At 35.7% G+C, this 26,226-nt stretch overlaps 1 protein-coding gene across 9 annotated transcripts in view; it reads right to left on the reverse strand.

Moving 5' to 3' along the window:
- Nucleotides 1–26,226, reverse strand: part of fam135a.S (family with sequence similarity 135 member A S homeolog) — a 69,984-nt gene that overhangs the window by 10,368 nt on the left and 33,390 nt on the right. For 6 of the 9 annotated variants that reach the window (XM_018265510.2, XM_018265507.2, XM_041564693.1 and 3 more), the window contains 13 exons: nt 24,683–24,856; nt 23,770–23,896; nt 22,235–22,388; nt 20,828–20,905; nt 16,153–16,202; nt 13,872–14,027; nt 12,892–12,965; nt 11,092–11,246; nt 6,686–9,005; nt 4,331–4,491; nt 3,163–3,254; nt 1,695–1,792; nt 931–1,082 (listed from right to left, as the gene is read on the reverse strand). In XM_018265510.2, coding sequence (XP_018120999.1) covers nt 931–1,082; nt 1,695–1,792; nt 3,163–3,254; nt 4,331–4,491; nt 6,686–9,005; nt 11,092–11,246; nt 12,892–12,965; nt 13,872–14,027; nt 16,153–16,202; nt 20,828–20,905; nt 22,235–22,388; nt 23,770–23,896; nt 24,683–24,856 — 3,791 coding nt within the window. The remainder of the gene's footprint in view (nt 1–930; nt 1,083–1,694; nt 1,793–3,162; nt 3,255–4,330; nt 4,492–6,685; nt 9,006–11,091; nt 11,247–12,891; nt 12,966–13,871; nt 14,028–16,152; nt 16,203–20,827; nt 20,906–22,234; nt 22,389–23,769; nt 23,897–24,682; nt 24,857–26,226) is intronic. The other 3 variants (XM_018265515.2, XM_018265512.2, XM_018265511.2) reach the window with 3 other exon arrangements.

Below are 26,226 nucleotides of genomic sequence, written 5' to 3' on the forward strand. Positions count from 1 at the left end.
CATTACCCAGAGATTTGCTTTTAGGTAACTTGGTAAAAGAAATACAAATCAGTATAATGTGTCCTACTAGTAAAATATATTTGATTCTTAATTAATGTAGAGTAATCTGGTCTAACTTGATAACAAGTGCAATACAAAAAAGAAAATAGGAATGTAGTCTTATGGTGGAATGTCATAAATGTCACTGCAAAGAAATCTAGTAACCAAAAAGATATTGCTTTCAAAAGGCTGATCAGTAAACACTAATAGCCGATTGGTTAGTGTAGGTGTCTAGATCTCTTGCAAACTTTGCACATCTTATTACAATTTGAGCGAGAAGCCAGGGGGCAGGGGGATGGGGTTGACGTGATCCCCCCCCCCATTATGTTGCAAACATTTTACAGTGCTGCTAGGGATGGGGACCTGACTCTCCCATTCTCTCAACTCCCCAGGGCCCAGAATAGGAGTAGGCATACAGAAGAGGTACATGCCTAGTGCCACTGGCCCCCACTGTGATCTAGGCACATGTCTCTTCTGCCTACAACTAGTTCTGTCCCTGAACTATGCCGACAGTTTTATCAGGGATGACAGCATGTTCCTATGATAAGAAGGAGCTAGGTGTCAACACTACAAAAGGTACATTTCTGCAGCACGACTTGGGAATAAGCACAAAAGAAACATGGATGGATGCAACCATTATGATTCTTTCAAATGACTTAAAGATTCCACAGTACACATCTGTTCTGACTGCTTGGGCTACTGAAAAGAAACCAAATGCAAGCTATTTAATTATTGTGGTTCTCCCAAAGAGGATAGTAACTATAGATTTGAATTGTGTGTCAATAAAAACAAATAAATAAACCACTATCATTACCCAAAAAACAAATAAATCAATATTATTACCAACAAAACAAATAAATAAACCAATATCATTACCCAATATGGCCTCACCTGTATTTACTAGAGCACTGCTATTGTACAGAGTCCCCAGATGTGGGCCAGATAAGGAAAGGAAGGTATGCAGCTTGCTGAGGTAACATTTAAATCTTGGTCTTGAAATAACTGAACGGATAATTAAATTGCCTAAGGAATGGCCTATAAAACTAAGAGAAGAAAACATGATTAGTAAAATCATATCAACATTAAATTGTAAATATGTTACAAACTTGGGCAGGTTTATTAATCTTTGAACTGATGGATGGACTCAACACAGTTAAAATGTTATCACACTGAATTACTATATCCAGTTCCAGAATATTGTTTTAAGGAATTTGCACAATTATTATAGTATTAACTGCTTTGAGGAGTGTGTTATTTCTTCAGAATGTGCTTCACTCTCAAACCCTGTACTGTATTCGTTATTAGAGCTCAGAGCAAAGCATTAAGCTTTAACGCTCCACTGCATTGTTAAGACTGATAGATACAAACTAAACAACTTTTCATTATACATTTATTACAAAATGTCAATGGTTTGTGACTGAAAGCAGTGTTTGACAGGGTGTTGCTGACTAAATACTTGAATATTTGGGAGGGAAAAACAGCAAAAAATAAAAGAGTAAATTTAATTGAAATCAGGTATCAAAATGAGAAGAGATTTAAAAATATACATGGGAATAATGGTCTATGTATTCATTTAGCATTCTTCCCAACAAAATTCCATCAAGGAAGTGATCCGTGATAAAGTGAAATGTATCTAACACACAGCCAACATTTACCTGATCCTGGATATTGACACACTGTAAATTTGGATATACTGTACTACTTCATCTAGAAGACGATCAGTCATGGAGTCAAAATCAGAAAAGGTATCATTCTACAAATAAACAATAAAAAATGCTTAGTAATAAAACAAGAAAGTGACTATATCATTAAAGCACATCAGACCCATGGCCATAACATACTCACCAAATATAAATCTGCATGACTAAAGTGACAGGCCATTATTAAACAATTGATGGATGATGATGAAATTGTATATTGCTCACACTGTACTTACATTGTGCCAGCTCCAGAGAGAACGCACTCCGCAGACTTAGGTTCAAAATACAAAGTCTTGCATTACTTTGCCAAAATCTGCAGAGTGTGTACACACCGGATCTAATATAAGGCTTCTGGATGAGAAAAGATAAGAGGATGAGAAGAGGAATCCGCAGCTGGTCGGTGGCTGGAATTGGCCTGTGCATTTCAGCAGGCTCATTTCCGCCCCATCTGGCACTAGCCTAATAAAATAAGGAGGTAAAGATTGAAAGGGTAGAGGATTTACAGTCTTCAGAGAGACGGAAAGGTACAACCAACTGTTACATGTGCTCTACATTATAGATATTCTGGCTAGTCTTCAGTGAAGTGAAGAAACCGGAAGAGTATCTTTTTCGCAGGTGCTAGAGTGATAAAATGGAAGCATACTTGTTGCATTAACAGATGCTACAGACAGTGCCCAGTGAATCAATGTTAATGCCATTTTTGATACATTCACTAGCTGCAACTTGCACAGAAACGCATTGGTATAGGGCACAGAGCATAACCAGAGCAGAATAACTGATAACTGCAGATGGTCTCATAATGTTCACTTGCCAATTGTTGGTTATACAATGTGTTTTGGACCTGTCCCCTAATCTAACTTCATAGCCAAATTTTCCACTATTGGGAAGCAATAGCCCTGCTCTCTCAAGAAGGATTAAAAAAAGAAAATAGAGACCTTATGAGCCAGTAACCTTAAATGATAACCAAGAGCAGTGAGACTATAGAGGGAAAATCTGCAACAGTAACATTATGGGCTCTATTTATCATGCTGTGTAAAAAGTGGAGTGAAGCATTATTGGTGTAACATAGCAACCAATCAGATCTTTGCTTTTGTTTTGTACCTGTTGAAATCTAATTTCTGATGGGTTGCTATGGGCAACATCAGTAATGTTTCACTCACTATACATTTGAAATACAAATAATAAAACAGTAAACATTTTAAACTATAAATAATAAAATACAGTAAAAACGTAAGAGGACTTTTGAAAAGTAATGTCATCGAAATTATTTGCCAACAGTACATCCCATGATCCTTGTAGCCACTGCTTAGCAGAGCCAGAATTTTAAAAATGTACAAGTAATGGAACTTACATGGATAGAAGTCAGCGTATTATAATGAAATGTAAAAAATTGCTGTACTCATTTCTGCTTTACATTACACACCTGGTTTCTCTCAGACATAAGGAACTCCTTCCTTCCACCAGGCAGTCCAAGTTCAATGTACGTTCTTACCAGGCGAAGGTCAGCACTATTCCCTAAATTAAAATAGGCTTATTGTTACCAACAAAGATCACTGTTGCTATAATGCACAAGCAAATAATACACTCTGGTAGCTTTATCAGCCCAAATGAGGAATCCTGCAAGTTTCATATCATTCAGTCCTTGCTGGAAGATCGATGTCATAAGCCTATCAATTAGATCAATTTCTTATTTATCACTGCCTGAGCCAGTAATTTCAATTGACTCTCATTTTGCAATAATCTTTATAGATCAATCAGTATCAATTGTTCACAGCAATCATTTATAAATCTGCTCATTAAAGGGGTTGTGCACCCTACAAACACTTTTTTTTTTCAATTCAGTTGTTTTCAGATTGTTCACCATAAACAAATACTTTTTTTCCCAATTGCTTTCCATCGTTTGTTTTTTACGGTCTTCCCAAAATCAAAGTTTAAAGTGTGTGTCTCTAGTGTCTCAGTCTGGCAGCTCAGTGATCCAGGAGCATTCTGAACTGTTACAATTTGCTACTTTTGATTACTACATTTAGTTGATACATTTCTCTGTAGTATCTGTGGAATATTAGCTACTATTTTATCAATTCTAACAGCTGCCTTTAATGAAACTCAGGGATTCTGCTCAGCAGGGACAAAGACAACAAATGTAGCAACTAAATTTATCAATTTGTAACAGTACAGAACAGTTTCAGTTGGCGAACCCCCCCCCTGAGCTGCTTTCAAAGGTGAAAAATGAAACTTTATACTTCAGTATTAGAAAAATAGTCACAAATAGAAAGTAACTGGAAAAAGTCTTTATTTCTGGTGAACTATTTGAAACCAACTGAACTGAAAAAAGTGTTGAAGGTGAACAACCCTTTTAATGTAAGTAATTGATATGTTTTAATTGCATAGCTGGATTCTGGAATGGCACATCATTCTTTACCATCAACTGTATATAACAAGGTTTGGTATCAATGAAATAAAAATGCCTTAGATATAATCAGAAAATAGTTAATTTCATATGCTGTATATTCAATTTATAAATGATTTTACACAAGTCTTGATTAGTGATTTCGCTTTAAAATTGATAAAAAAAGTTTTATGTTTCTTTTTACCATCAAGACCGTGCACGCAGACAATCAGATGTATTCCTTCATTGGGGTCATCATCATCCTCCATGCTGAAATATGGAACACTGGATGCCAACTGAGGGACATCACTGTATAGGAAACCAGGTAGTTTCAACTGCTTCAGCTCTTCTTTGGCCTGCAGAAATCTAATTAAAGGATGTATATATCACATGACTGATAATAAGAACCTAATTTATTCCAAAATTAAAGCAGGAGCTTTGATCTGAAAAGGCAGCAATTATCTTTAAAAAGATGTTAGTTTAATTATGTATTGCAAGGACTGCAATTATCTTAATTTGTGTTAATCTGCAAAAATATCAGGATGGAGAGACGTTGTCCATTGCTGATGGACTTACATTGTTAAGCACATGTTAAACATGTTACTATAAAAAAGTATTTTTGGCCATGGATGTACACTCACAAATTATGATGGAAGACCTTTGAAACACCTCTACAATTCATGTACACACTCTGTATACAATATAATGACATGCTACCCAAAATACTAACTCTCTGCTTCTAATTTAAAGCTTGATTACTCCCAACTCCTGCACAATGAAATTCGAATGAGGTCTAAATGAAATTAATATCACTGGCAGAACATGGAAATATGAACAGTTGTGTTCAGAATAATAGCAGTCCAACATCACTAACCTAATCAATCACTGTTTTTGGTAGAAATTATATTTCTACATAGCAAATAATTTACTAGTAGGTGTAGTAGAGTAATAGAAAACCAACAGACCCTGACATGCATGCTGCTGTTTCTGTGTAACTGAATCATTAATTGAGGCTTGTTCAAAACAAAAGCAGTTTTCAAAATAATAATAGATTGTTGCAAATAATAGCAGTGTGGAGTTCAATTAGTGAGGTTGTTCATTCTGTGAAAAAACAAGTGTCAATTACGGCCCTTATTTAAGGAAGGTGCATTTCTCTCTGAAATATAATGGGTTGTTCCAGACATTGTTCAGAAGAACAGCGTACTTTGATTAAAAAGTTGATTGGAGAGGGGAAAACGTATAAAGAGGTGCAGAAAATGATAGACTGCCCAGATAAAACAATCTCAAATGCTTTAAAATGGTAACCAAAACCTGAAAGACATGAAAGAAAACAGAAAACTACCTTTCGAATGGATAGAAGAATAGCCAAAATGGCAAAGACTCAGCCAATGATCAGCTCCAGGAAGATCAGAGAAGGTCTAAAGTTACCTGTGAGTAATGTCACAATTAAAAGATGTCTATGTGAAGCCAAGCTATTGGCATGAAATCCCATTGTTGAAAAAAATGCATGTGCTGAATAGGTTACAATATGCCAAAGAACACATTACCTGGCCTAAAGAAAAATGAAAAAACATTTTGTGGACTGATGAAAGCAAGATTGATCTTTTTGGGTCTAGGGGCTGCAGACAGTTTAGCAGACAACCCCCCAAACACGGAATTCAAGTCACAGTACACTGTGAAGACAGTGAAGCATGGTGGAGCAAGCATCATGATATAGGGATGTTTTTTTCGTGGTGTTGGGCCTATTTATCGCATGCCAGGGATCATGGATCAGTTTCAATACATCAAAATACTTGAAGAGGTCATGTTGCCTTATGCCAAAGAAAAAATGTCCTTGACAAGACAACGACCCCAAACACACCAGTAAACGGGCAACATCTTGGTTCCAGACCAACAAGATTGACGTTATGGAATGGCCAGCCCAATCCCCGGACATTCATTCACTAGAAACCTTGAGGGAGTGACATCAAAAATGCGGATTCTGAGGCAAAACCAAGAAATGCTGAAGAATTTTGGAATGTAACAGGTGCTAGAAGTTGGTCAACTCCATGCAACACAACAGTTCTCAGAAACAGTGGTTATACAACTAAATATTAGTTCAGTGATTCAAAGGAAAGCAATATCCTGAAAAAGTTTTTTAAGTTTATACAGTGAATCTTTGAGTTTGTAAAGAAGAATGCAAACACTACTATTTTCTGAAATATTCCCTTTTTATCACTTTCTGTAAAGGAATAACACAAATTTGATAAATCATGTTTCGAAATAAAATGTGCAGTGTTCCCAATGCATTTGCATGTATGGAAATAAAAGCTATTATAAGGATTTGAGCTTTATTCACTTTATTAAACACACTGCTGTTATTCTGAACACAACTGTAGAAGGACAAACCCATGAAAACCCATATGTTTACACTTTGCAACAGAGTACCACCCTATACTGTACAATTCTGACCCAATGTATTACTCGTGTTAACCAAGCCCTAAATATTATGTGTTTCTGTTGTATTATTTGTTTGAATCCTACTTTATATATTTTGCTTGGTTTCACAATAGGTACTTACGCTAGCATTAAAGGCTTGGGAGAACTTTCATACCAGGAAAGGCATTTTGATGGCGGGTCACCTGGCTGTTTTGTGATAGTGTTAATCATGCTCCTTGAAGGAAATGCGGTGCCACAAGGAGAGTCTCTCAATGTGTAGGGAAAACAGCTAGGAGTACAAACATCAGGCATGTTCATGGAATCTCTTAAATACTCAGAGCTTATTTGCTCTGATCTTAAACATGTTTCATTGGCAGACTCAAATTCAACTTCACATACTGTATCATCAGGCCTATATAGTGGGCCATCTGTCTCCTCATAGTAGCCATTCTCAATCATTTCTTCATCTTGTTCCTCCTCCTCAATTTCTTCAGAAACGGGTGGGCCATCTAGCAATTGCTTTATATTTTCTTTTGCAGTTGCAGCATTTTTGATATCATCGGCTGGGCTAATTTCAGAAATGTCAGTGCTGCTTTGAGATCCAAAGTAATTCTCAACAAAGCCTTGCTTCACCATATCAGAACTGCTATTAGAGGAAAGATTTGCAGAGCCAGTTTGGGATTCACCAGTTACTGCAGATGAGCTTTTACTAGTCTGATTTAGTCCAGCTTCACCATATTCTAGCATGCCTTGTTGCAGCTGGTTATCACATGCGACTGAATTTGGAATTATAGAATGTTCCCCAAAAACAATAACTTCTGTATTCGGTCTGCCTTGTATGACATTGAGATGCTCATCATGGGTTTGAAGCTCTCTAAAAGTGGTTATGCTGTTTGACATTGGGACAGGAATACTTTTGACTTCATTTGGAGTTTCCTCATCTGAAATGACAAACTGAAAAAGATCTCTGATACTTGAAAGGGAAGAATGTAATGACATAGTTTCATTGTCAGAAAACACAACACACTGAGGTTGCAAGAGAATGCTTGAGTTCTTGCTGTCAGTCTTTGGCAAGTCAACTGTACCTAAATCTATAACCGTTTTACTGTCTTTTAATTTACTTTCTGTGACAGATATTTTTGAGGCATCATCTGGCGAAAACTCATCATCATCTGAAGGCAATGAGTTGATTGATGTCAAAGATGACTGAATTTCACTCAGTGCGCTGGTACTCTCAGTGCAGTGGGTTTCTACTGCAGTCTTAAAACTTGACTCTGGTTTTAGCAACAGATGTGGCAATACTTTATCTGTAAAAACTGTGCCTGGTGCTGTTGGTTCTTCCACATTCGGCTCTGGATTTGGATGAGTGGAAAAAGAGCTGGGCTCACTTTCGACACCGGAATCAGAAAACCGCGAAGAAGCACATGTAAGGTTAATATCTGGTAATTTAATGGTATCACTGCTTACAACAATGTGGACCTCTTTTGAGATAGTAGTTTGCAGATTGCTTTTTGCCTTAGAGAAGCTCTCATTTCCAGTCGGTGTGAAATGTGTATCCAGTGCAACATTTTTATTAACTGCAGTGTCCATATTAAGTGACGGTGCCATTCCACCATGCAAGGAAACATGCCCTTGCTCCTCCAATCCATCTTTATTTACACCATCATTACCAATTTCTGTCTTGGAACCCAAAAGTACAGTCACCTTCTCGCCCTCATATGGGTTCTTGTTACATGGCTTAACCACTATTGTCCTTACTCCTGAAGGGATCATGGTTTGACTACCATGGCAGCTTTCTTCAGGAACAACAGTCTGCAGAGCGCTATCCAGTGGTATAAGCCCAGTACCTGCTTGTTGTATGCTGAGTGTACCTAAAATGGCGGAAGCGGAGAAAGGTGTTAGATTACCAGTATCCCAAGTTCTGCTCTGGTTTCTCTGGGTACAGTCAAATGTTGCCAACAGTGGTTTATTAGTGCCTGCATTAGATGAAAGAGAGTTATGCCCTTTTTGTAATGTTTGTAACCCAGAGGACTTAGTGTCACCTGGCAGAAAGCCCTGCATGTGGTTACGTCCATCCTTATGACAATGTGAAGGCCTGCCTTCAAAGGGTTTAGACACAGACTCTGCTGCAGCAGCCTTTAAACACTTGTAGCTTACTAAAACCACTGACTCCTTAGAATTTTGTTTTACTATCTTTTTTGGATTCTCATGTTTCATTGATTTCATGAGTTTATTTACTTTTGTTTTTGATTTAGTTTCATCTTCATTTTTACCCTTTTGGGATTTTGCAAGCTGTTTATCACCTTCAGTACACCAAGCAGGAGTTGAGGCACCTTCAGTCCTGACTTTAAGCTCTGGGCTCACAGGCCCACAAACAGATTCCTCGTCATGTCCATGCTTCTCCTGTTTGCTGGAATCCAACCTTTGCAAGTTCTGAGCTCCCAACCATGGCCCATCCAAATCTGTAAATGAAAATAAATGGAGTGGAAAGAATGAAGTGGCCAGTACAAAGCTATATTAGATGCAGCTCTGATACGTTTCTTATTGCAACAAAATTCGTTTGGTTCCACAGTCATTAGGCAGGATAGCTTTTCCATAGGGCTACATGTTGGTACTTCTGGGACAGAGCATAGATCTATAATCTATATATAAACTGCACTTAAAAGGTTAGTAGCAAGTACATCTACTATTAAAATAAAGAATATCTGTTTACTGTTATTAAGGTAGAACATACAATTAAAAATCTATACCTTATACCAGAACATTCCATAACATTTAAATACTGTGCAGAGTGTCCCATGTAATTCCATAATAAGTACTGTTACCTTGCTATATTTGTTAAGGTAATACTCTGAGACAATTTGCATCAGGTCTTAATTTTTTTTTATTATTAATCGTTTTTGAAATATTTAGTTTTTTTGTTCTGCAGCTCTCCAATTTGAAATTTCTGCACATATGACTGGTAGTTTCTACCTTAGCAACCAGGCAGTGGTTTGAACGAGGAACTGCAATATGAACAAGAGAGGGCCTGAATAGAAAGATAATAAGTAACAATAAAACTGTAGCTTCATAGAGCAATCATTTTTTGGCTGCTAGAGTCAGTGACCCCTTTTTTAAAGCTGGGGAGAGTCAGAAGACAAAACCAAATAAAATCTATAGAATATAAAAATTAAAACTATCAATTATTTGCAATTAGTTGTTTATTGGTCATTCTATAAACATACTAAAAGTTAACTTAGTGATAAACTTCTTAGCTGAGTGGATAGAGCAAAAGGGCCTGATGTGGTTATAATCCACCTTTAAGTGTGTGACAGATGCAAAATTGGACCATTACTGTTTGCATACCATCAGATCCCAAGATATGATATTAGAAATTACCTCAAAGGACTTCCTCACTAGAAATATAAAACTAAGATTGCTAGAATTTCAAAGCAAAGCCCAAAAAACCTTGTGAATATTGTAATCAAACATCTTACCTACAAATTCATTGGAAGTACAAATGGATGTACTCCATCAAGCTCTGGAACCTTGCACATTTAATTTGCTTAATCACCCTCATATATGCTTTTTTTCAGTGGGACATAGGTCATACAGAAGCTGCTTTCAATAGCAAATATATTTACAACTAACTTTAAATCACAGCAAAATTATTTAATGTATATTGAAATGTTATAGAATTTAATTTAAAAATAATATCAGATTCATCAATATTATTTTTAGAAACACAACATAAAACCCTGGCCTAACCTTAAACTTTTTCTTGCAGTTTTAGGAATTTAGGGATCAAAATGATCAAACCATGTTCCAAAAAACATGTCTGTGATATGCAAGAAAAGTTTTGTCTTATGTTGACAACAAATAGTACAATCAAGCATTTAAAATGATCCCATATACAAAACTGGAATGCTTGAGCATGTGTTACATAAGTATGCTATAGAATAATTAAGTGTTGCATTAATAAAACTTGAGTCAGGGTTCAAATAAATGCAAAGTGATGAATAAAAGGGACTTTAAAGATTTAAAGGGAAGGTGAATTCAATGTGAATGGCAAAGTTAGGCATTCTCCCACCCAGTGAATTCAATGACTTTTCCCCCCTGAGGTTGGTGCTCCTGCCTGGTTTAAAATGACAGCACCATGCCATGTTACTTACCTTTTCCAGGTGTCCCAAGAGCAGACTTTCACAGTAGAGTCAAATTCTAAAATTTACTAAAAAGTAAAATAGCGGTGTGGCACTGTGCTACTTTTTTCCAGGGCCCAATACATTTTTTATTTAAAGAGCACCAACACAGAGAAAAAAATGTAGTGATTAAATTCAATTTAGGATGTCAAACATATTGGCACCCACCCAATGAATTTGGATTTCCTTGTCCTTGACCTAGCCTATTTTATAATGAAGGCTCAATAGCCTAATGAATGCAGCATTTTGTTTTAAGCCAAAGGCCAAACCCCAGCCTGTGGATTAACCTGCAAATTTTGTGCCGACCTGTGCAAGAACTCATCCCATAAATACTGCATATTCATTACATTGTATATTTTTTCATACATACCTTCCTTAATATAATCTAAATACCTATCTTCAAATATTATAGGCAGAGAGGTAAAATCTCCATCCAGTTCACTGCACTCGATGGGAAGAGGAGGGAGAGAACTAAAGTATGAAGAGTTTTTTATAGCTGTGGACATCTGAAGATGACTTTGAGCACTAAAAAAGAGAAAATTATTTTTGCTCAGACATTTTTATAATAGTTTATGTGTTGTTAAAGTCCCCTCTTTCTTAGTCTTTAGAAATCATATCTTAAGTATTACAGTCAGCTTGTAAGGTATATAAAATAGTTGGGAATCTAATAAAAAGCAGTTAGTAATGTGTCACATCCTTTTGCAAATACAACAAAATTCTGACCACTACCCAAACAATTAGTAAGAAAAAAAACAACAAAATATTCCAAAGTATATTTGGAATATGCTTCAAATCATCAGAACGCCATTGGAGGGAATATCAAACTAACCCTGACTACCAACACTTTTGCACTTTCCTACTACAGGCCAGTTTTTCTACTACTGTTTGTGTCCAAACACCTGGTGCATAATATAATCTACAACTGCATACTCGACCCCTACAATCTGTCAACAGTCAACATAAATTATCTTCCCCATACTAGCCAAGGATCTTCAAAGGCTAATGTCACACAAAGCTGCACCTCAAATTCTCTCTGCCAATTCTTCTGCAGGTGGGGAGAAGCTAATGCACACCCTTCCACTCTATGCAATGAGAAGAATGGCGTCGGAAAACAAACAGAGCAGAGATCTGCAAAAAAACATTTATAGTTTGTGTTTCTTTACAATGATATTCGCTCTGTGTCTGCACATAGGCCAACACCATGCAATGACTGCAGAGCGGAGTGGAGCGCATTGGCTTTTCTCCTTCACCCTTATGCGACATTAGCCTAGCGGTCACAATTTTGTATTTATCCTCTTCGATATCTTTGGAGCTTTTTATGTAGAGGATCACGCACTCCTCCTAGATATTTTGTACTCTCCTTGCATTTATGACACAGCTCTTTCCTGGTTAACATATTATTCTTTGGACTGTTCCTTTAAAGTTCCTTTTTCTCGTTAGACATCCATTTCACTCCCTTTAGCTCTGATAGTATTAGTCAAGGTTTTGTTTTAGACCATTAATATATGCACCCCATGAACCCCCTGGACACTTTTTTCTGTCTTATTCCATGTCACAGACAGCTGTTTTGCAATCTTCTCTTATTTAAACACACCATGTCATGACCCATATCCCCTTTCTTCTAAGATTTCAAAAAAAACCCAAAAGAGCCAGTAAGTTTTAGAAAAGCTATTTGATACACCCTGGGTTTTCAGAAGTTAACATACTATAAAGAGAAATTAATTCTTTGCAGTGACTTTGCATGACAATGGACTCCCATTCTTTTAGATTGTAAACTCTTGAAAGAAGGGCATACTAACCCTACTGTCTTATTAATTAACTTTGAGATGCCGATTTGTAATAATAAATTATTGCAAGAAAAAAAAAAAAAGATAATGCACAAATTAAAGCCTATGTAACCATTCTATTGTAACCTATATAAAAGATTTGCTTTTCCTCCAAAGAATGCATAGCCTGAAATGGTAAATCCTACACTATATGCAGCTCTACCACAAATCTGTTTGTGAAAGTCAGATTTTCCCATTTGAGTAGCAAAACCCACCGCTTAACACACACATTATAAATAACATAAGCTATGGCTTAAAAAGACGTTAATACATCATTATTCTTATTCTACAAAGAAATGGTGTAAATGTGTTCAGGATATTGAAGGTAGCAATACCATACTCACTGCAGTTCCTGATATGCAAGGGCTGCTTGTCGAGGGTGCTCAAGACAAAAGAAAGCCTCAGCAAACCTACGCACCTGTAAAGACGCAAATGACTTTTATAACTTGTTTGATTATATTGATATACATAGACATAAACCTTCATTAACTAAGAAGGTTTATGTCTTCTTAGTTAATAAAAAGACAAGCGAACAACCTCTTGTTTTTGCAAGATAAACCCTGCAAGTAGATTAACTGAGCATGCCTCTAACTGCCAATAAAAGGCAGCACTGTATAATTTTAGGGAATTTTTTTAAAACGGTCTAATGATCCGTGTATCAAGAGAGAAGGTATGATGTAGAATGCCTACTTGATAGTAAGAATCAGCTGCCATGGGGGCCTTCAAAGGAGAATGCATTTTATTACTTTTTTAAATCACACGGGGAGTAGAAACTGAAAAAATGTGGTTAGCCTTCTCTCAGTTTATTATAGTTTTTAAGACACTTGTGGTAGAGGAGGATTGTAACATTTCCACTTTCACAGACTTCAAGCTACTTAATATGGATTATTAAACATTCCCTTTAGGGCATTACTTTTTGTCTCCCATGTTCCTCGACATAGTGGGTGCTGAGAATTCTGCAGGTAAAAGTTGCTCAAGGCATTTGCAGGACAATGCAAGTTCAGTGTTTTACCTGCAGCTTTTATCTGCACCCATAATACAAAGGCATTTTGTCAAAGTAACATACTGTGGGAGACAAATAGTATATTTTCCTTAGTATGAAAGTACATTTGAAAATTTTAATGTTAGTGTTTTATGATATGGTATGACAAATATTTATTCTTGATAATAGCTCTAATAACAGATTTACCATCCTATCAGTTTTAAAGTCAGCGTTTGAAGCACTTGCACATTTAGGGCCACAATATGATCCTTATACAAGACAAATATGGTCTTGTAATATTCAGGCACAGACACTAAAGAAGCTAACGTGGTGATTGATTACCCGTAATATGTGGTGCGGTTGTGCAATAAAGGTTGTGATTTCATCTTGCAAGACAACAACTTCAACAAACTGTCCCCACAAAGCCATAAGAAGTGAGCAAAGCTGTGCAAGGTTCATGTTTATCAGTTCTGCCAGTTCATCAGGATTTTCTATTTTCTGTAAAAAAAAAAAAAAAAAATTTCTTCATGGACAAGCATACTTAGCTCCAAGCAAAATGTACTATACTAAAATATTATTTTGTTCATCAGAAAGCAAAAAGTATTACAGGTGCAACAGCTAAGGTTTAAAGCTCTCCCAATACAATACAACATAATGATGGGGGTTTGAAACTGAAAGAACCATAGCAATTGATTATATTTTAGCTGTTACTGTTATTAAACAATATTTCTTAATGTCTTTAAAATGATGTCCTAATCGTATTTAACTTCCACATAAAATGTGCCAAGCTTTTAAAAAACATTTTAAACCAGATAGTGGATTAAAAAAAAAAAAATCTGTGGTAAAGACAAGAAATTGATGCAAATAAAAACCATCTAGTAAGATAAATTCCAATATGTAATAAAAGGCAATAAGTTTGCTTCATAACAACCAATACGATTTTAAAGAGGTGGCCAGTAAATGCTACCTGCTGATTGGTTGCTACAAGTTACTGCACCTGGGCAAACTCTATTATTACATAACCCCATAAAAACTCTCTTGTGGATTCTTGTGGATTCTTCTATCATATCACCAGAACCCCAGGAATGATTAATAATAAATCTGTTTCCTAATGTACAGTAATACAGGTATGGAATGCCTTACCTGTAAAGGCATTTTTAGTAAATAATTCTAATTTAAAAAAAAAAAATGATTTCATTTTAATTTGATATTAAACACTATAGGTATGAGATCCGTTATCAGGAAACCCGTTATCCAGAAAGCTCATATTACGGAAAGGCAGTCTCCCATTTTATCCAAATAATCCAGATTTTTAAAAATGATTTCCTTTATCTCTGTAATAATAAAACAGTAACTTGTACTTGATCCCAACTAAGATGTATGAATCCTTATTGGAAGCAAAGCCAGCCTACTGGGTTTATTTACTGTTTACAACATTTTCTAGTATGAAGATCAAAATTAAGGAAAGATCTGTTATCCAGAAAACCCCAGATCCAGAGCATTCTGGATAACAAGTCCCATACCTGTATCTATATTGATAGGCAGAACAAGGTCCAGTTATCCTGCCTAATGTACTTAGAGGCATATAGACTTTTTTTTGTTACTACTAGGTTCAGTTATTTCCTTGTTATACATTACATATGCACAAAAGCAAAAAGAGATAGGCAATGTATGTATGTAACCTTAGTTTCCAGTTATGTCGTTTTCCTTTCCTGATTTGGGGAAATGTTTAGTGATGCTGCACTATACATTTTTAGATTAGACGCATTTACACTATTAAATTGTTTTTATATGAAAGTGCCAAGGGGGCAAAACACTGCTACTGGGTTTATTTATTGTTTAAATGATTTTTATGAACTATGGTGCAGTGTTCCAAATTACAGAAGATTCCTCATCCTGAAAACACCTGGTCCTAAAGATTCTGGATAACAGATCCTATATCTGTACTTGCAAGCCCAGATTTGTGGGAAGGCCCTTCAAACCCAGGGCAGCAAAGTTTAAGGAGCTGCATGCCACCCACTTTCAGCAGCAATAGGGAGCTGCACAGGGGACTGCACCAGGTTTAATACCATCTCCTGTCCTTGTGTGGCTCCTATTTCTTCACATAGAGCAACTTGTGAGGTGCATTGGCTCTTTCTTTCATGGGAGCGAGCACCTTTGTGTGCACACGCATCTGGCAAGGAAGGGGGAAGACAGGCTGGGTATGCAATAGCCTGCCTAGGGGCGCATAACTTTGAAATCCAGCCCAGTGTACTTGTATATAGGGCTTGTGTATGGAACCTGAGATACAGAAGCACAGTAACACCATAGTTAGGGCACATTTCATGAACATGCTTTATGTCAGAAGTGCATATACTAAGTGCATTGCCAATTTCTTCTTGCACACAAGCAATTGAAAGTTTATGACCCTCCTGGATATTAAGAAACTCCAAGAAGATGCTTTGAGGGCTAATACAGCAGTATGAATGTAGTAACTCATTTTATAGGAACATTGATGGCTCTTTTATTCTTTAATTGAGCACTGTCCATGCATACACATTCGACATCTTCGTTCATTAGTGTCAATCTGAGTGTGTAGTTTTAAACAGGTCACCATTTACAAAGTACAAATGAGCTTACATACCTTTACTTCTTCACATAATTCTTTGAGGCGAGCATCAACATCAATTTTTTCTAAAAATGATAAAACAGTACATGTAAATAAAACAGAAAAAAATCAAAAGGAAAAATAAAACAAACCTTGCTAGCCCCAGAGGGTACACATGTCTATTAAACATTTCCTTGCCAGTAAACCACTAACCACTAACTGCCTTTATGGTACGGACATAAGAATCCCTATACTACACACATGTAAGAGCTTGCTTGCTCTAAGGATTTCCTAAAATTTTCTCTTGCCATTCATCTGTTTGATAGGCAGAACAAGGTCCAGTAATCCTGCCTAATGTACTTAAGAGACATTTAGGGGGCCGATTCACTAACTTCGAGTGAAGGATTCGAAGTTAAAAAACTTCGAATTTCGAAGTATTTTTTGGGCTACTTCGACCATCGAATGGGCTTCTTCGACTACGACTTCCAATCGAAGGATTCAAAGTAAAAATCGTTCGACTATTCAACCATTCGATAGTCGAAGTACTGTCTCTTTAAAAAATACTTCGACCCCCTAGTTCGCCATCTAAAAGCTACCGAAGTTAATGTTAGCCTATGGGGAAGGTCCCCATAGGCTTGGCTAACTTTTTTTGATCGAAGGATATTCCTTCGATCGTTGGATTTAAATCCTTCGAATCGTTCAATTCGAAGGATTTAATCGTTCGATCGAAGGAATTATCCTTCGATCGAACTATCTGCGCTAAATCCTTCGACTTCGATATTCGAAGTCGTAGGATTTCAATTCCTAGTTGAATATCGAGGGTTAATTAACCCTCAATATTCGACCCTTAGTGAATCAGCCCCTTAAACTATTGAATTGTTTTTATATGAAAGCGTCTTACTTTCATTTGCCAACACTAAGGGGCTCATTTATTAAGCCTCAAATTGTTCTGGTCGAGTTTTAAAGGGAAAAAAATTGAATTTATAGATGAAAAAAAACTGTTTTGAGATATTATGCTCCAAAGCTGCTGAAAATTCACATCCGAAAATATTCCAGCTAAAACCTGACGATATCATGTAGAGGTCAATGGCAGCTGTGCCTTTAACAATTGGAAGGTAAAAACTTCAGTATTCTCAATAGTTTTGGGCTTTTTGTGCTGGTTTCATTTGATAATCCAATAACTTCGAGATTTCGGGATTTTTGAAAAAGTTGCACAATTCAAATTGAACATCCATTCTGCTGTGATTTTTTTCTCACACCAATTTTTATCAAACTTTTATTGGTAAATTAAGGAGATTTGGGTTTGGACAAAAAAAGATGAGTTTTAGTAAATAGGCCTCTAAATAGAGCACTGTGGTATTGAAGTGCTAAATAATTCATATTCTTTGGTAAATCACAGAACGGACATATTGAAAAATAAAACAAAACAATGCTTGTTTGGCCTGTATAAATGAGATCATTACAGATATGATAGTTTTCTCTTAGGGATTAGAAAAGCAATTTCCTAGTAAATTTTGGAATGGCATGCTTACTTAATAAACAAATATCATTGCATCTAGCAATGGGGTTACTACCAGGTATTTTAACACTGTAATAAATTAACTGGTAACCTAAACACCAGAAGAAGTTTTGTGCATTAAACATTGAGAACATAATATGTAAAATAAACCATGATCAAGAAATGAGAAGGTTTAGTGGAACCAAATAATATATGTTATATCCTTGACTACCATGCACTTTTATGAAACAGCAATAGGGCAATATCTTAGGTCTCAACAAGTAAATTACAGTGAATGATCTACATTGCGAGAATCATTTATTGGAATTTTCACTGTACCTCATGTGTTATATTCCATGACACTTTGTATGCCTTATAAATGTCAAGTCTGGCACACAAACAGTGTGCTTAGATGTGCTGTGCACTACATTTGAACTGGAATAGTTTAGTTCTCTATCTTTCTGCTAGACGAAACATAATTTAATAAGATGAAATCTATTTGTATAGTACAGGTATGGGATCCGTTATCTGGAAACCCCATATCCAGAAAGCTCTGAATTACAGAAAGGTTGTTTCTTATAGTCTCCATTTTATCCAAATAATCCAAAATTGAAATTATTATTTTCTTTTTCTCTGTAATAATACAACAGTACCGTGTACTTGATCCAAATTAAGATGTAATGAATCCTTATTGAAAGCAGAAACAGCCTATTGGGTTCATTTAATGTTTACATGGTTTTCTAGTCGTATGACGATCCAAATTACAGAAAGATCTATTATCTGAAAAAACACCAGGTCCCAAGTATTCTGGATAACAGGTTGCATACCTGTAGCTGAGCCCAATTTGGCTCCAAGACCTCCACACCTGTATGGCTGTTATATGTTGCTGAGCTTGCAGCAACTTCCCAGTTTATACTTGGAACACTTTTGAAAAAAACAGGGCGTCTGACATCCTGGCACTCATGTCTGCATTTTATGACTGTGATTCACGGCAATTCAATAAAAGGCAGGCACCACTCCGGAACATCCATCGAACAAATAGTAGAATCAAAGAGCCAAAAATTGAGTATAAAAAACATATTTCTTTATTTTAAATTAAGTCTAAAAGGATAAAGCCTTACGCGTTTCTCATCCAGGGACACCAAGTTTAAAGAGGAAATATACACCTACATACATCTTTACTAAACATAAGCACAATATATCAGTTCAGCAAATAAGTTCTGTATAAACAACCCCTAAGCATTAGCTCTTTTTAGGCTTTAGGATAAGGAACAGTAATTATACAAGGGGCTTACTGCAAGCTAGTAAAGTTATGGGATCCGTTATCTGGAAACCAATTATTCTTAAAGCTCCGAATTATAGAAAGGCAGTCTCCCATAGACTCCATTTTATACAAATAATCCAAATTTTTTTCTCTGTAAATATAAAACAGTACATTGTACTTGATCCAAATTAAGATATAATTAATCCTTATTGGAAGCAAAGTCAGATTATTGGGTTTTCTGAATGTTTACATGATTTTCTAGTAGACTTTAGGTATGAAGATCCAAATTATGGAAATATCCTTTATCCGGAAAACCACAGGTCCTGAGCATTCTGGATAACAGGTCCCATACCTGTTATTTGTTTTAAGTGTTAAATTGAAAGTGTTTTTATCTTGAAAATGCAAGCGATAGATAAATACTTTTTAATTAAACGAACAGGCAAAAATTATGTTAGTCAGAAACCGTATTCAAGTTCATATTGAAAAAGGGTGTAAACTGCCGTTTTAAAAGTTAAAAGGGACACGGTCATGATTTTTATGGTGTAGTTTTTATTACTAAACAAAAATAATTCACTCTGCCATATAAAATTTAATTCCTGACCAAGAAGTATATATTTTTTTACTTGTAATACTGATGTGTAGGCAGCCATCTCAGGTCATTTTGCCTGATCATGTGCTTTCAGAAAGAGCCAGCACTTCATGACGGAACTGCTTTCAGGCAGGCTATTGTTCCTTCTACTCAATGTAACTGGAGGAGTCACATTTGGACTTGCATTTATTAGAATGCTTTTCTTAGATATACCAGAGAGCTGTTATCTTCCAATTTTTCGGCTGATGGGGGGGGCAAGGGAGGGGGATGATATCACTCCAACTTGCAGTGCAGCAGTAAGGAGTAGCTAAAGTTTATTGGAGATGCGACTGGGGTCACCTGGGAGACTGACACTGTCTAGCCCCATGTCAGATTTTACAATTAAACAAAAAAAAAAAAAACAAACAGATTTCAGTGCAGAATTCTGCTGTAGCAGCACTTTTAACTGATGCTTTTTGGGGAAAAAAAATGTTTTCCCTTGACAGAATCCCTTTAAGATGAATATCCTCAAACTATTTCAAATGTTATTATAAGTATCTATGATGTGATAAGAAAAAAAGTAATCCTCGTGATCGGGAATATAATAACTGTGTACAACTAGTACATTTTAGAACCACTAGATGAGACATCCAATTTGTTTTCAATGCATCTTGCCTTAGATGCTTACAAATAATCACACCTGTTTTAATATTATATCTAGATGTGTTGCCTCTGCTTATTTCATGCTGTATTTCTTCATAATAGTATTTTCTTTTTTGTGTGTTTGTGTGGGAAGTGTCGTCAAGTGCTGATTCCCATTGAAGCAAACTGAAGTCACGGTTTTTACTGCAAACAGTGTTTGTGAAATATGGAAATAAAGGCATCCTCTACAGCGGACTATAATGTAAAGTAATAGACAGGATTTCTGGCAGTTAGAATACAGCAGAAGGGCTCTGGGATCAGATGGTCCATTGTCTTTAGCTATATGTCATTCCCCTTCAGTTTCATTCTAAATCAGTTTCATACTTTTGGCCTGTTCCTCTTAATCCTGACCTCTCCAACTCTTCATGCCCTTTAGTCGCCAATTTTTTTGTCTATCCTGACCCCTTGTTTTGGTGACAGATGCTTGATTGTTCTTAGATCAGTCTGGATACCTCAATAAAGTATTTTGTGATTTCCAACTAACTGCTGCTCTACTAGAACCTGCAAATTCAGGGGGATGGGGGGTTTGACCGCTCAGTCTTAATTATTTGTGATTTTATATTTAACAAACATTTTCTGAATGATTAGGTGTTTATCAGAGAAAGTGAAGTCTGAAAATCATAATAAGGCAGTTTTTATTAACTTAATATAAATTGTATGACTATCTTTAGAGACATACCCTGAGTGGAATCTCGCTGGGTCGATGAATGTTTTCTTCTGAAGAGACGGTCATAAAGAACCTGCATGCGGGACTTGGCTGATTGCAAGGATGGCACACACATATGAACTAATTAATCTCTTTCATTTCTGTGCTTTATGACTTGATTTATAGCACAATGTCTATTGCAAAGGTTTGAAAGCTAGTGAAAAGAGGTCAGTCAAGTAAAGCACAGAGAACTAGTTGGTTTAGTAAGTTTTTCTATGATGTACATTGATTTAATTCTTCTGATTAAATGGTTGGACTACAATTTATGTTAATAAGGAGTAACAATGGATTTAGGAAAGTACAAACAAAATGTCATGAGTAAGGGTGATCACATAACACATACAGGATTACAAATGTACATCATAAAACAAAGAGGGGGAAAAAGGAGAAAGAAAAAAAAGATACTGGTAATCTATCAGCTAAGAGATATCAGCTAGTGTAACCATATGCATATTTGCAATAGCACCTGGTACTCCAATACCCATGAGACTTACTTCTTATGTGCTTTATAATTGTGATGTAAAGTAGGAATATTACTCATGATCTGAAATGGCATATGTATTTCAAATTCCTCAATAAAAGTAAAAAGTGTCTGTGTGTATTGTTTTGTTACTTTGCATGCTATATTGTGCTTTGATAAAAGTAGATTGTTAGTAGTGTTAGCACAAGATAAGCACCCAGTCCAATATTCTCACTCACTATCCTATAAAAAAGTCAAGCAACATAATGAGAAAAAAGAAATGTTTACAGTGCAAAACAAAGCTGATGCAATAACAACATACATGTATAGACATTTATGAAAGAAAATAAAAGATATGGCAAAACAATGTATTGCTTTTCAGTATGTTTTTAATCAGGGTGCTAAATCAATGTCCACATTTCAATTGTTGATATGACTGAATTAGGCCATTTTTATATTTACTCATTATGCTTGCATCTCTTGATCTTGTAAAATAGAACAGGTAACCGCATTATACGCCGACTACTTGTAACTATAAAATGGATTAAGGGGGCCTATGATTAAGGGGATCATCTCCTAAAATGTGTCAGGCAATACAGGTCTTTGACTTGTTACAATAAAGACTCTTATTTCCACCAGGAGTGTCGTCTGATCAATTTTGGAGTGGCTAGAAGTGACACCTAGGGGATGCTGGTGGACCCGGCATTTTTGTGGAATTGACAGAGCATAAGACATCATGCAGTGTGAGTCTGGAGCGGTCACTTCCATTTGACTATAAAAAGGATTGTTGAAATTACCAGTGGTGCAACATATAACTGAATTGTCTTTTCGTTTTGCGTCACTCTGTGGGAAATAAATAAAGTAGCCACAGATCTGAAGAATTTGTCATTTGTGGCACTGAACAGAAGCATTTCACATACCGAGTTCCAGCTTAAGAGAGGGAGGCAGCTCCTTTGAAACTGTGATGAAATAGCTGTCCAATCCCTTGAAAGCAAGCAGCAAGCAGGCACAAAGCGAAGAATGGAAACTGTAGGCATGTTGTAAGAAGCAGCCTTGGACTACAAAGCTGTTGCCCTAAAACAAGAGAAATACAGAATGATGTAAAAATGGTTATACGTAATACATAAACCTTCTTTCGACTTCTTCCTGTGTCTCTTTGCCCATTGCAAGTTCCCTGTAGTCCCCCCCTATAAAAAGGTAAATTGCTACGTATACACGTATGCATATGAACAACATAGCAAGTCTTTGCACTTTCTGATTCTACGAAAGAATGCTTATTAATAGGCTTGTAATTAATAGTATTGTCAGAGCACAGATGAGTATTTTTTCTAATAGGAGCAAAATAACTTTTGGGATGACCTTTAAACTATGGCTGAAAAAAAAAAAATAAGCAATGTTTTATAGCTCCTTTTACAGGCAGAATGATAATCATAGTTATTATTGTAAGAACATACTACTAACCCAAGTAACACATCCATAATAAAAGTGCACCCATTTCTCTTTCTATTCTGTCACATTAAATTGTTATAAATGCAGTCTATTAAGTGCCTTAGAATCACCCCATGTGGCAAAAGCCTAGCACGTAATGTTAATTTGCAATTTCTACATCTTCTCCGGAAAACACAATTCAATTTCTTAAAACATCTGAAAAGGAAAGCTATAGATAGGGTGTGGATAGCCAGGCTGGTTTCCATTTTTAAAACTGCAATTTGTTGTGTGGGTGTGATGTTTTACCAACAGCCACACAAACCAGTGATTTCATAGCACTTGTGCTGACACCGTGTGGTGACATCATTGCTCCCCAAAAACAAACGCCTCATTGTTGATGATAGTGCTCCATTTACATGGGTTTACTGCTTTTCTTTATAAATTATTAATTTACTGGTTTTTGCCTGTTAACCAATGCCAGTCTCCACACATCCGCACAAAATTCAAAGATTGGGATTTCTGCCTTTTGTGATCATCATAAGAAATCATAAAACATTTTTTTAATATACAATTATTTCTAATTTATTACTAATAACTACAGCAAGAATAGATTTGAAGACTACTGTGTAAGTTTTACTGTACTTGCTGTTAGAAAGTAAGATATTCTGTGTAAAATGATGCATGCTCACAGAGGTATATATATATATATATATATATATATATATATATATATATATATATATATATATATATATATATATATATATATATATATATATATATATATATATATATATATAAAGTAGACAAGAAAAAAGGCAGCACTCGTATCAAAAAGTGAAAAAAGTGTATTTAAGATCAAAAGTTCATTACATGACCTGTTAGTGGCAGAACATCTCTCTGTATATATATATATATATATATATATATATATATATATATATATATATATATATATATATATATATATATTAGAACACAAGTTAAAAATATAATATAAAATAGACATTTATGCTTATAAACTTACATCTGCCGATAACTGTTTTGTGTAGTTACTACCAAATACTACACTTTCCAGTGTTGGAATAGAGCACTCCTTGCTCTGGGCTGGAGCATTTCTGTTTAACCATGTATTTTTCATCACTCGATGAAAGCTGTTAAAAAAATGTAAGACATTACTTACTATACCACCATCAAGTACTCCCACCTTGACAGGCAAATTACCTATAGGCTCTTTATCTTTTGGGCATCCCTGGTTAAAACAAAACCATAGCACACTGCACAACAGATTTTTAGAAAGCTGTATATTTAATGCAAGACTTACTGCACATGCAGGGTTTCTCTGCCAGCGAATTTGAGAGGGTGGATAAACACCTAGCACACCCTAAGACCATTTTCATTAATATGAATGAAAAGTGTCTGTCAATGCATGCGTGGAGACAGGTGGTTCCCATGCTTATCAATGGCAGGGAGAGGTTATAAGATACATTTTAGCTGATGGAGAAACACTATCTCTCTCTATATGTACTGCTTTATAATTGTTACAAAAGTGTAAAAATGTGTTAGGGTGATTTTAAGGAGATAAATAACATTCTATAGATATAGAAAATAATTACAAACAGAACTGAAGCAATCTCTCTAATGACAGTTCAAAAATGGATATGCAAGCATAACAAAACACAGTAACAGAGTAGTCCTATGCACACAAGAAAGCAATTTTACTTTTATTTAAGAATAAATAAAGGGAAATTAACTACTACACTGTGTTTGCAATTGCCAGAATTTGGCTCTGCTACTACAGTTTCACCATTGAGGTATAATGGACAATGCCCTTTTTCTATTAGTCTAGTTTATAAACAATGTGATGTATTGCTCACTCATTTTTTTTATTTACACATAACATTTCTTCAACAAAGTAGATTAATGTTGTATTCATTTACCTTACTAATGGCTGATGTAATGCAACCAAGCAGCCATGAATTACAACAGATATCACAGAGAGGTGGAAGTAATCAAACATTACATTAATGTGGTCATGAAGGCCTCTTTGGAGGTTAAAGTGCAACTTTAAACTTCGGCTGCTAATAAGTTGCAAGGCGTTTGGGTCATTTGGTCTGTGTGGGGGAAAAAAATTCTTAGTTAACGAATGAAAAACATAAAATATTTGTTTTTATCTTAGTTTTGTAACTACATACAAATTCCAGAATTAAATATACCACATGCCTGGATCATTTTGGAATTGTACAACACACTTAAATTAAGTCACAATTTAAAGTGTGACTAAACCTATATTAAAAGTTGATCCAGAGTGAAAATTCATTTTGCAAAATTCACATATGAAAGCATTTTGGTATTTATACAATGTCATAAAGGGATATTTTAAACTAATTGGTATGATGCCTTTAAGAATAAAATTTACATTTTTTTTTTTTTTTACATAGTTTTAGATTTTGCACCCACATTACAAGCTTCAACCTTGTGATTTATAGTTTCAACAATTGGTGTTAATGTATATGTAGCACAGTGGCACGGTCCAAGGGGAAAGACCTTGCGCACATGGGACTAACCCCCTTTATATTGTTACACAGGGCCACCTAGTGGTCAAACCCTGCCTAGAGTAATCCCAGTGGTCCCAGGAAGTACTAAAGGACCACCTAGGTGTCCAAATACTAAGAGGGAACTGCCTGAGTAAATTACACACAAATCTCAGGGTCCCTAAATATATAATCTAATTTCACTGCTATTATCCTATATTATCTGCTATGCTAGGCAAATTATGTCTCTGTTGTGTTATTAATGGGCCAAACACAGATCTTCTCATTTGGCGACTCCACAAAACCAGAAGATATTTGCACAATTTGCACACCCAAGTGATTGACCAGGTGATTCAATGAGCAGTGCCACACTACCCAGATAATTATCCCCCAGTAAAGCTGTCTCTCACTGATATACATACAGAGATATTATCGGTAGCCGACAGAAATATTCTAACCTGTCCGATCAACTTAATGACCGATCTCCATCTCACGAAAAATGTCGGGACACTCCACACACGGCCCTAAAATCGTACGAATCAAAGATTCGTACGATCAAATCTTTGCGTCTATGGCCAGCTTAGGTTTTCATCTCTTTTAATGGTAATGAAACGTCAGTTAAGAACTGCTATAAATACCATATCCATTTGTAATAATGCTGTATTTTTGGTTTGAATCAAAAATGTAAAACAGTTTAGTGTCCTACTATACTATCAGTATTTTATTTTGGTATTATCACTGTTAATTTGTTTTATAATAAAGATCGAACAAGATAAAGCTGACTGGGCTGAAGAGTGGAGAAGGTAATCCAGCAAGAAGAGATGCATAAATCATTATAAATTCATAGTACAATACAGTACAATATATCTGTATTATAATAAATTGTTATAACCAGATATAACATGGGTTAAGCAAAATAGGTAGTGGCAAAAACAAAATAATGTATTATG

Source organism: Xenopus laevis, chromosome 5S (assembly GCF_017654675.1).
Source record: "Xenopus laevis strain J_2021 chromosome 5S, Xenopus_laevis_v10.1, whole genome shotgun sequence".
NCBI classification, from domain to species: Eukaryota; Metazoa; Chordata; class Amphibia; order Anura; family Pipidae; genus Xenopus; species Xenopus laevis.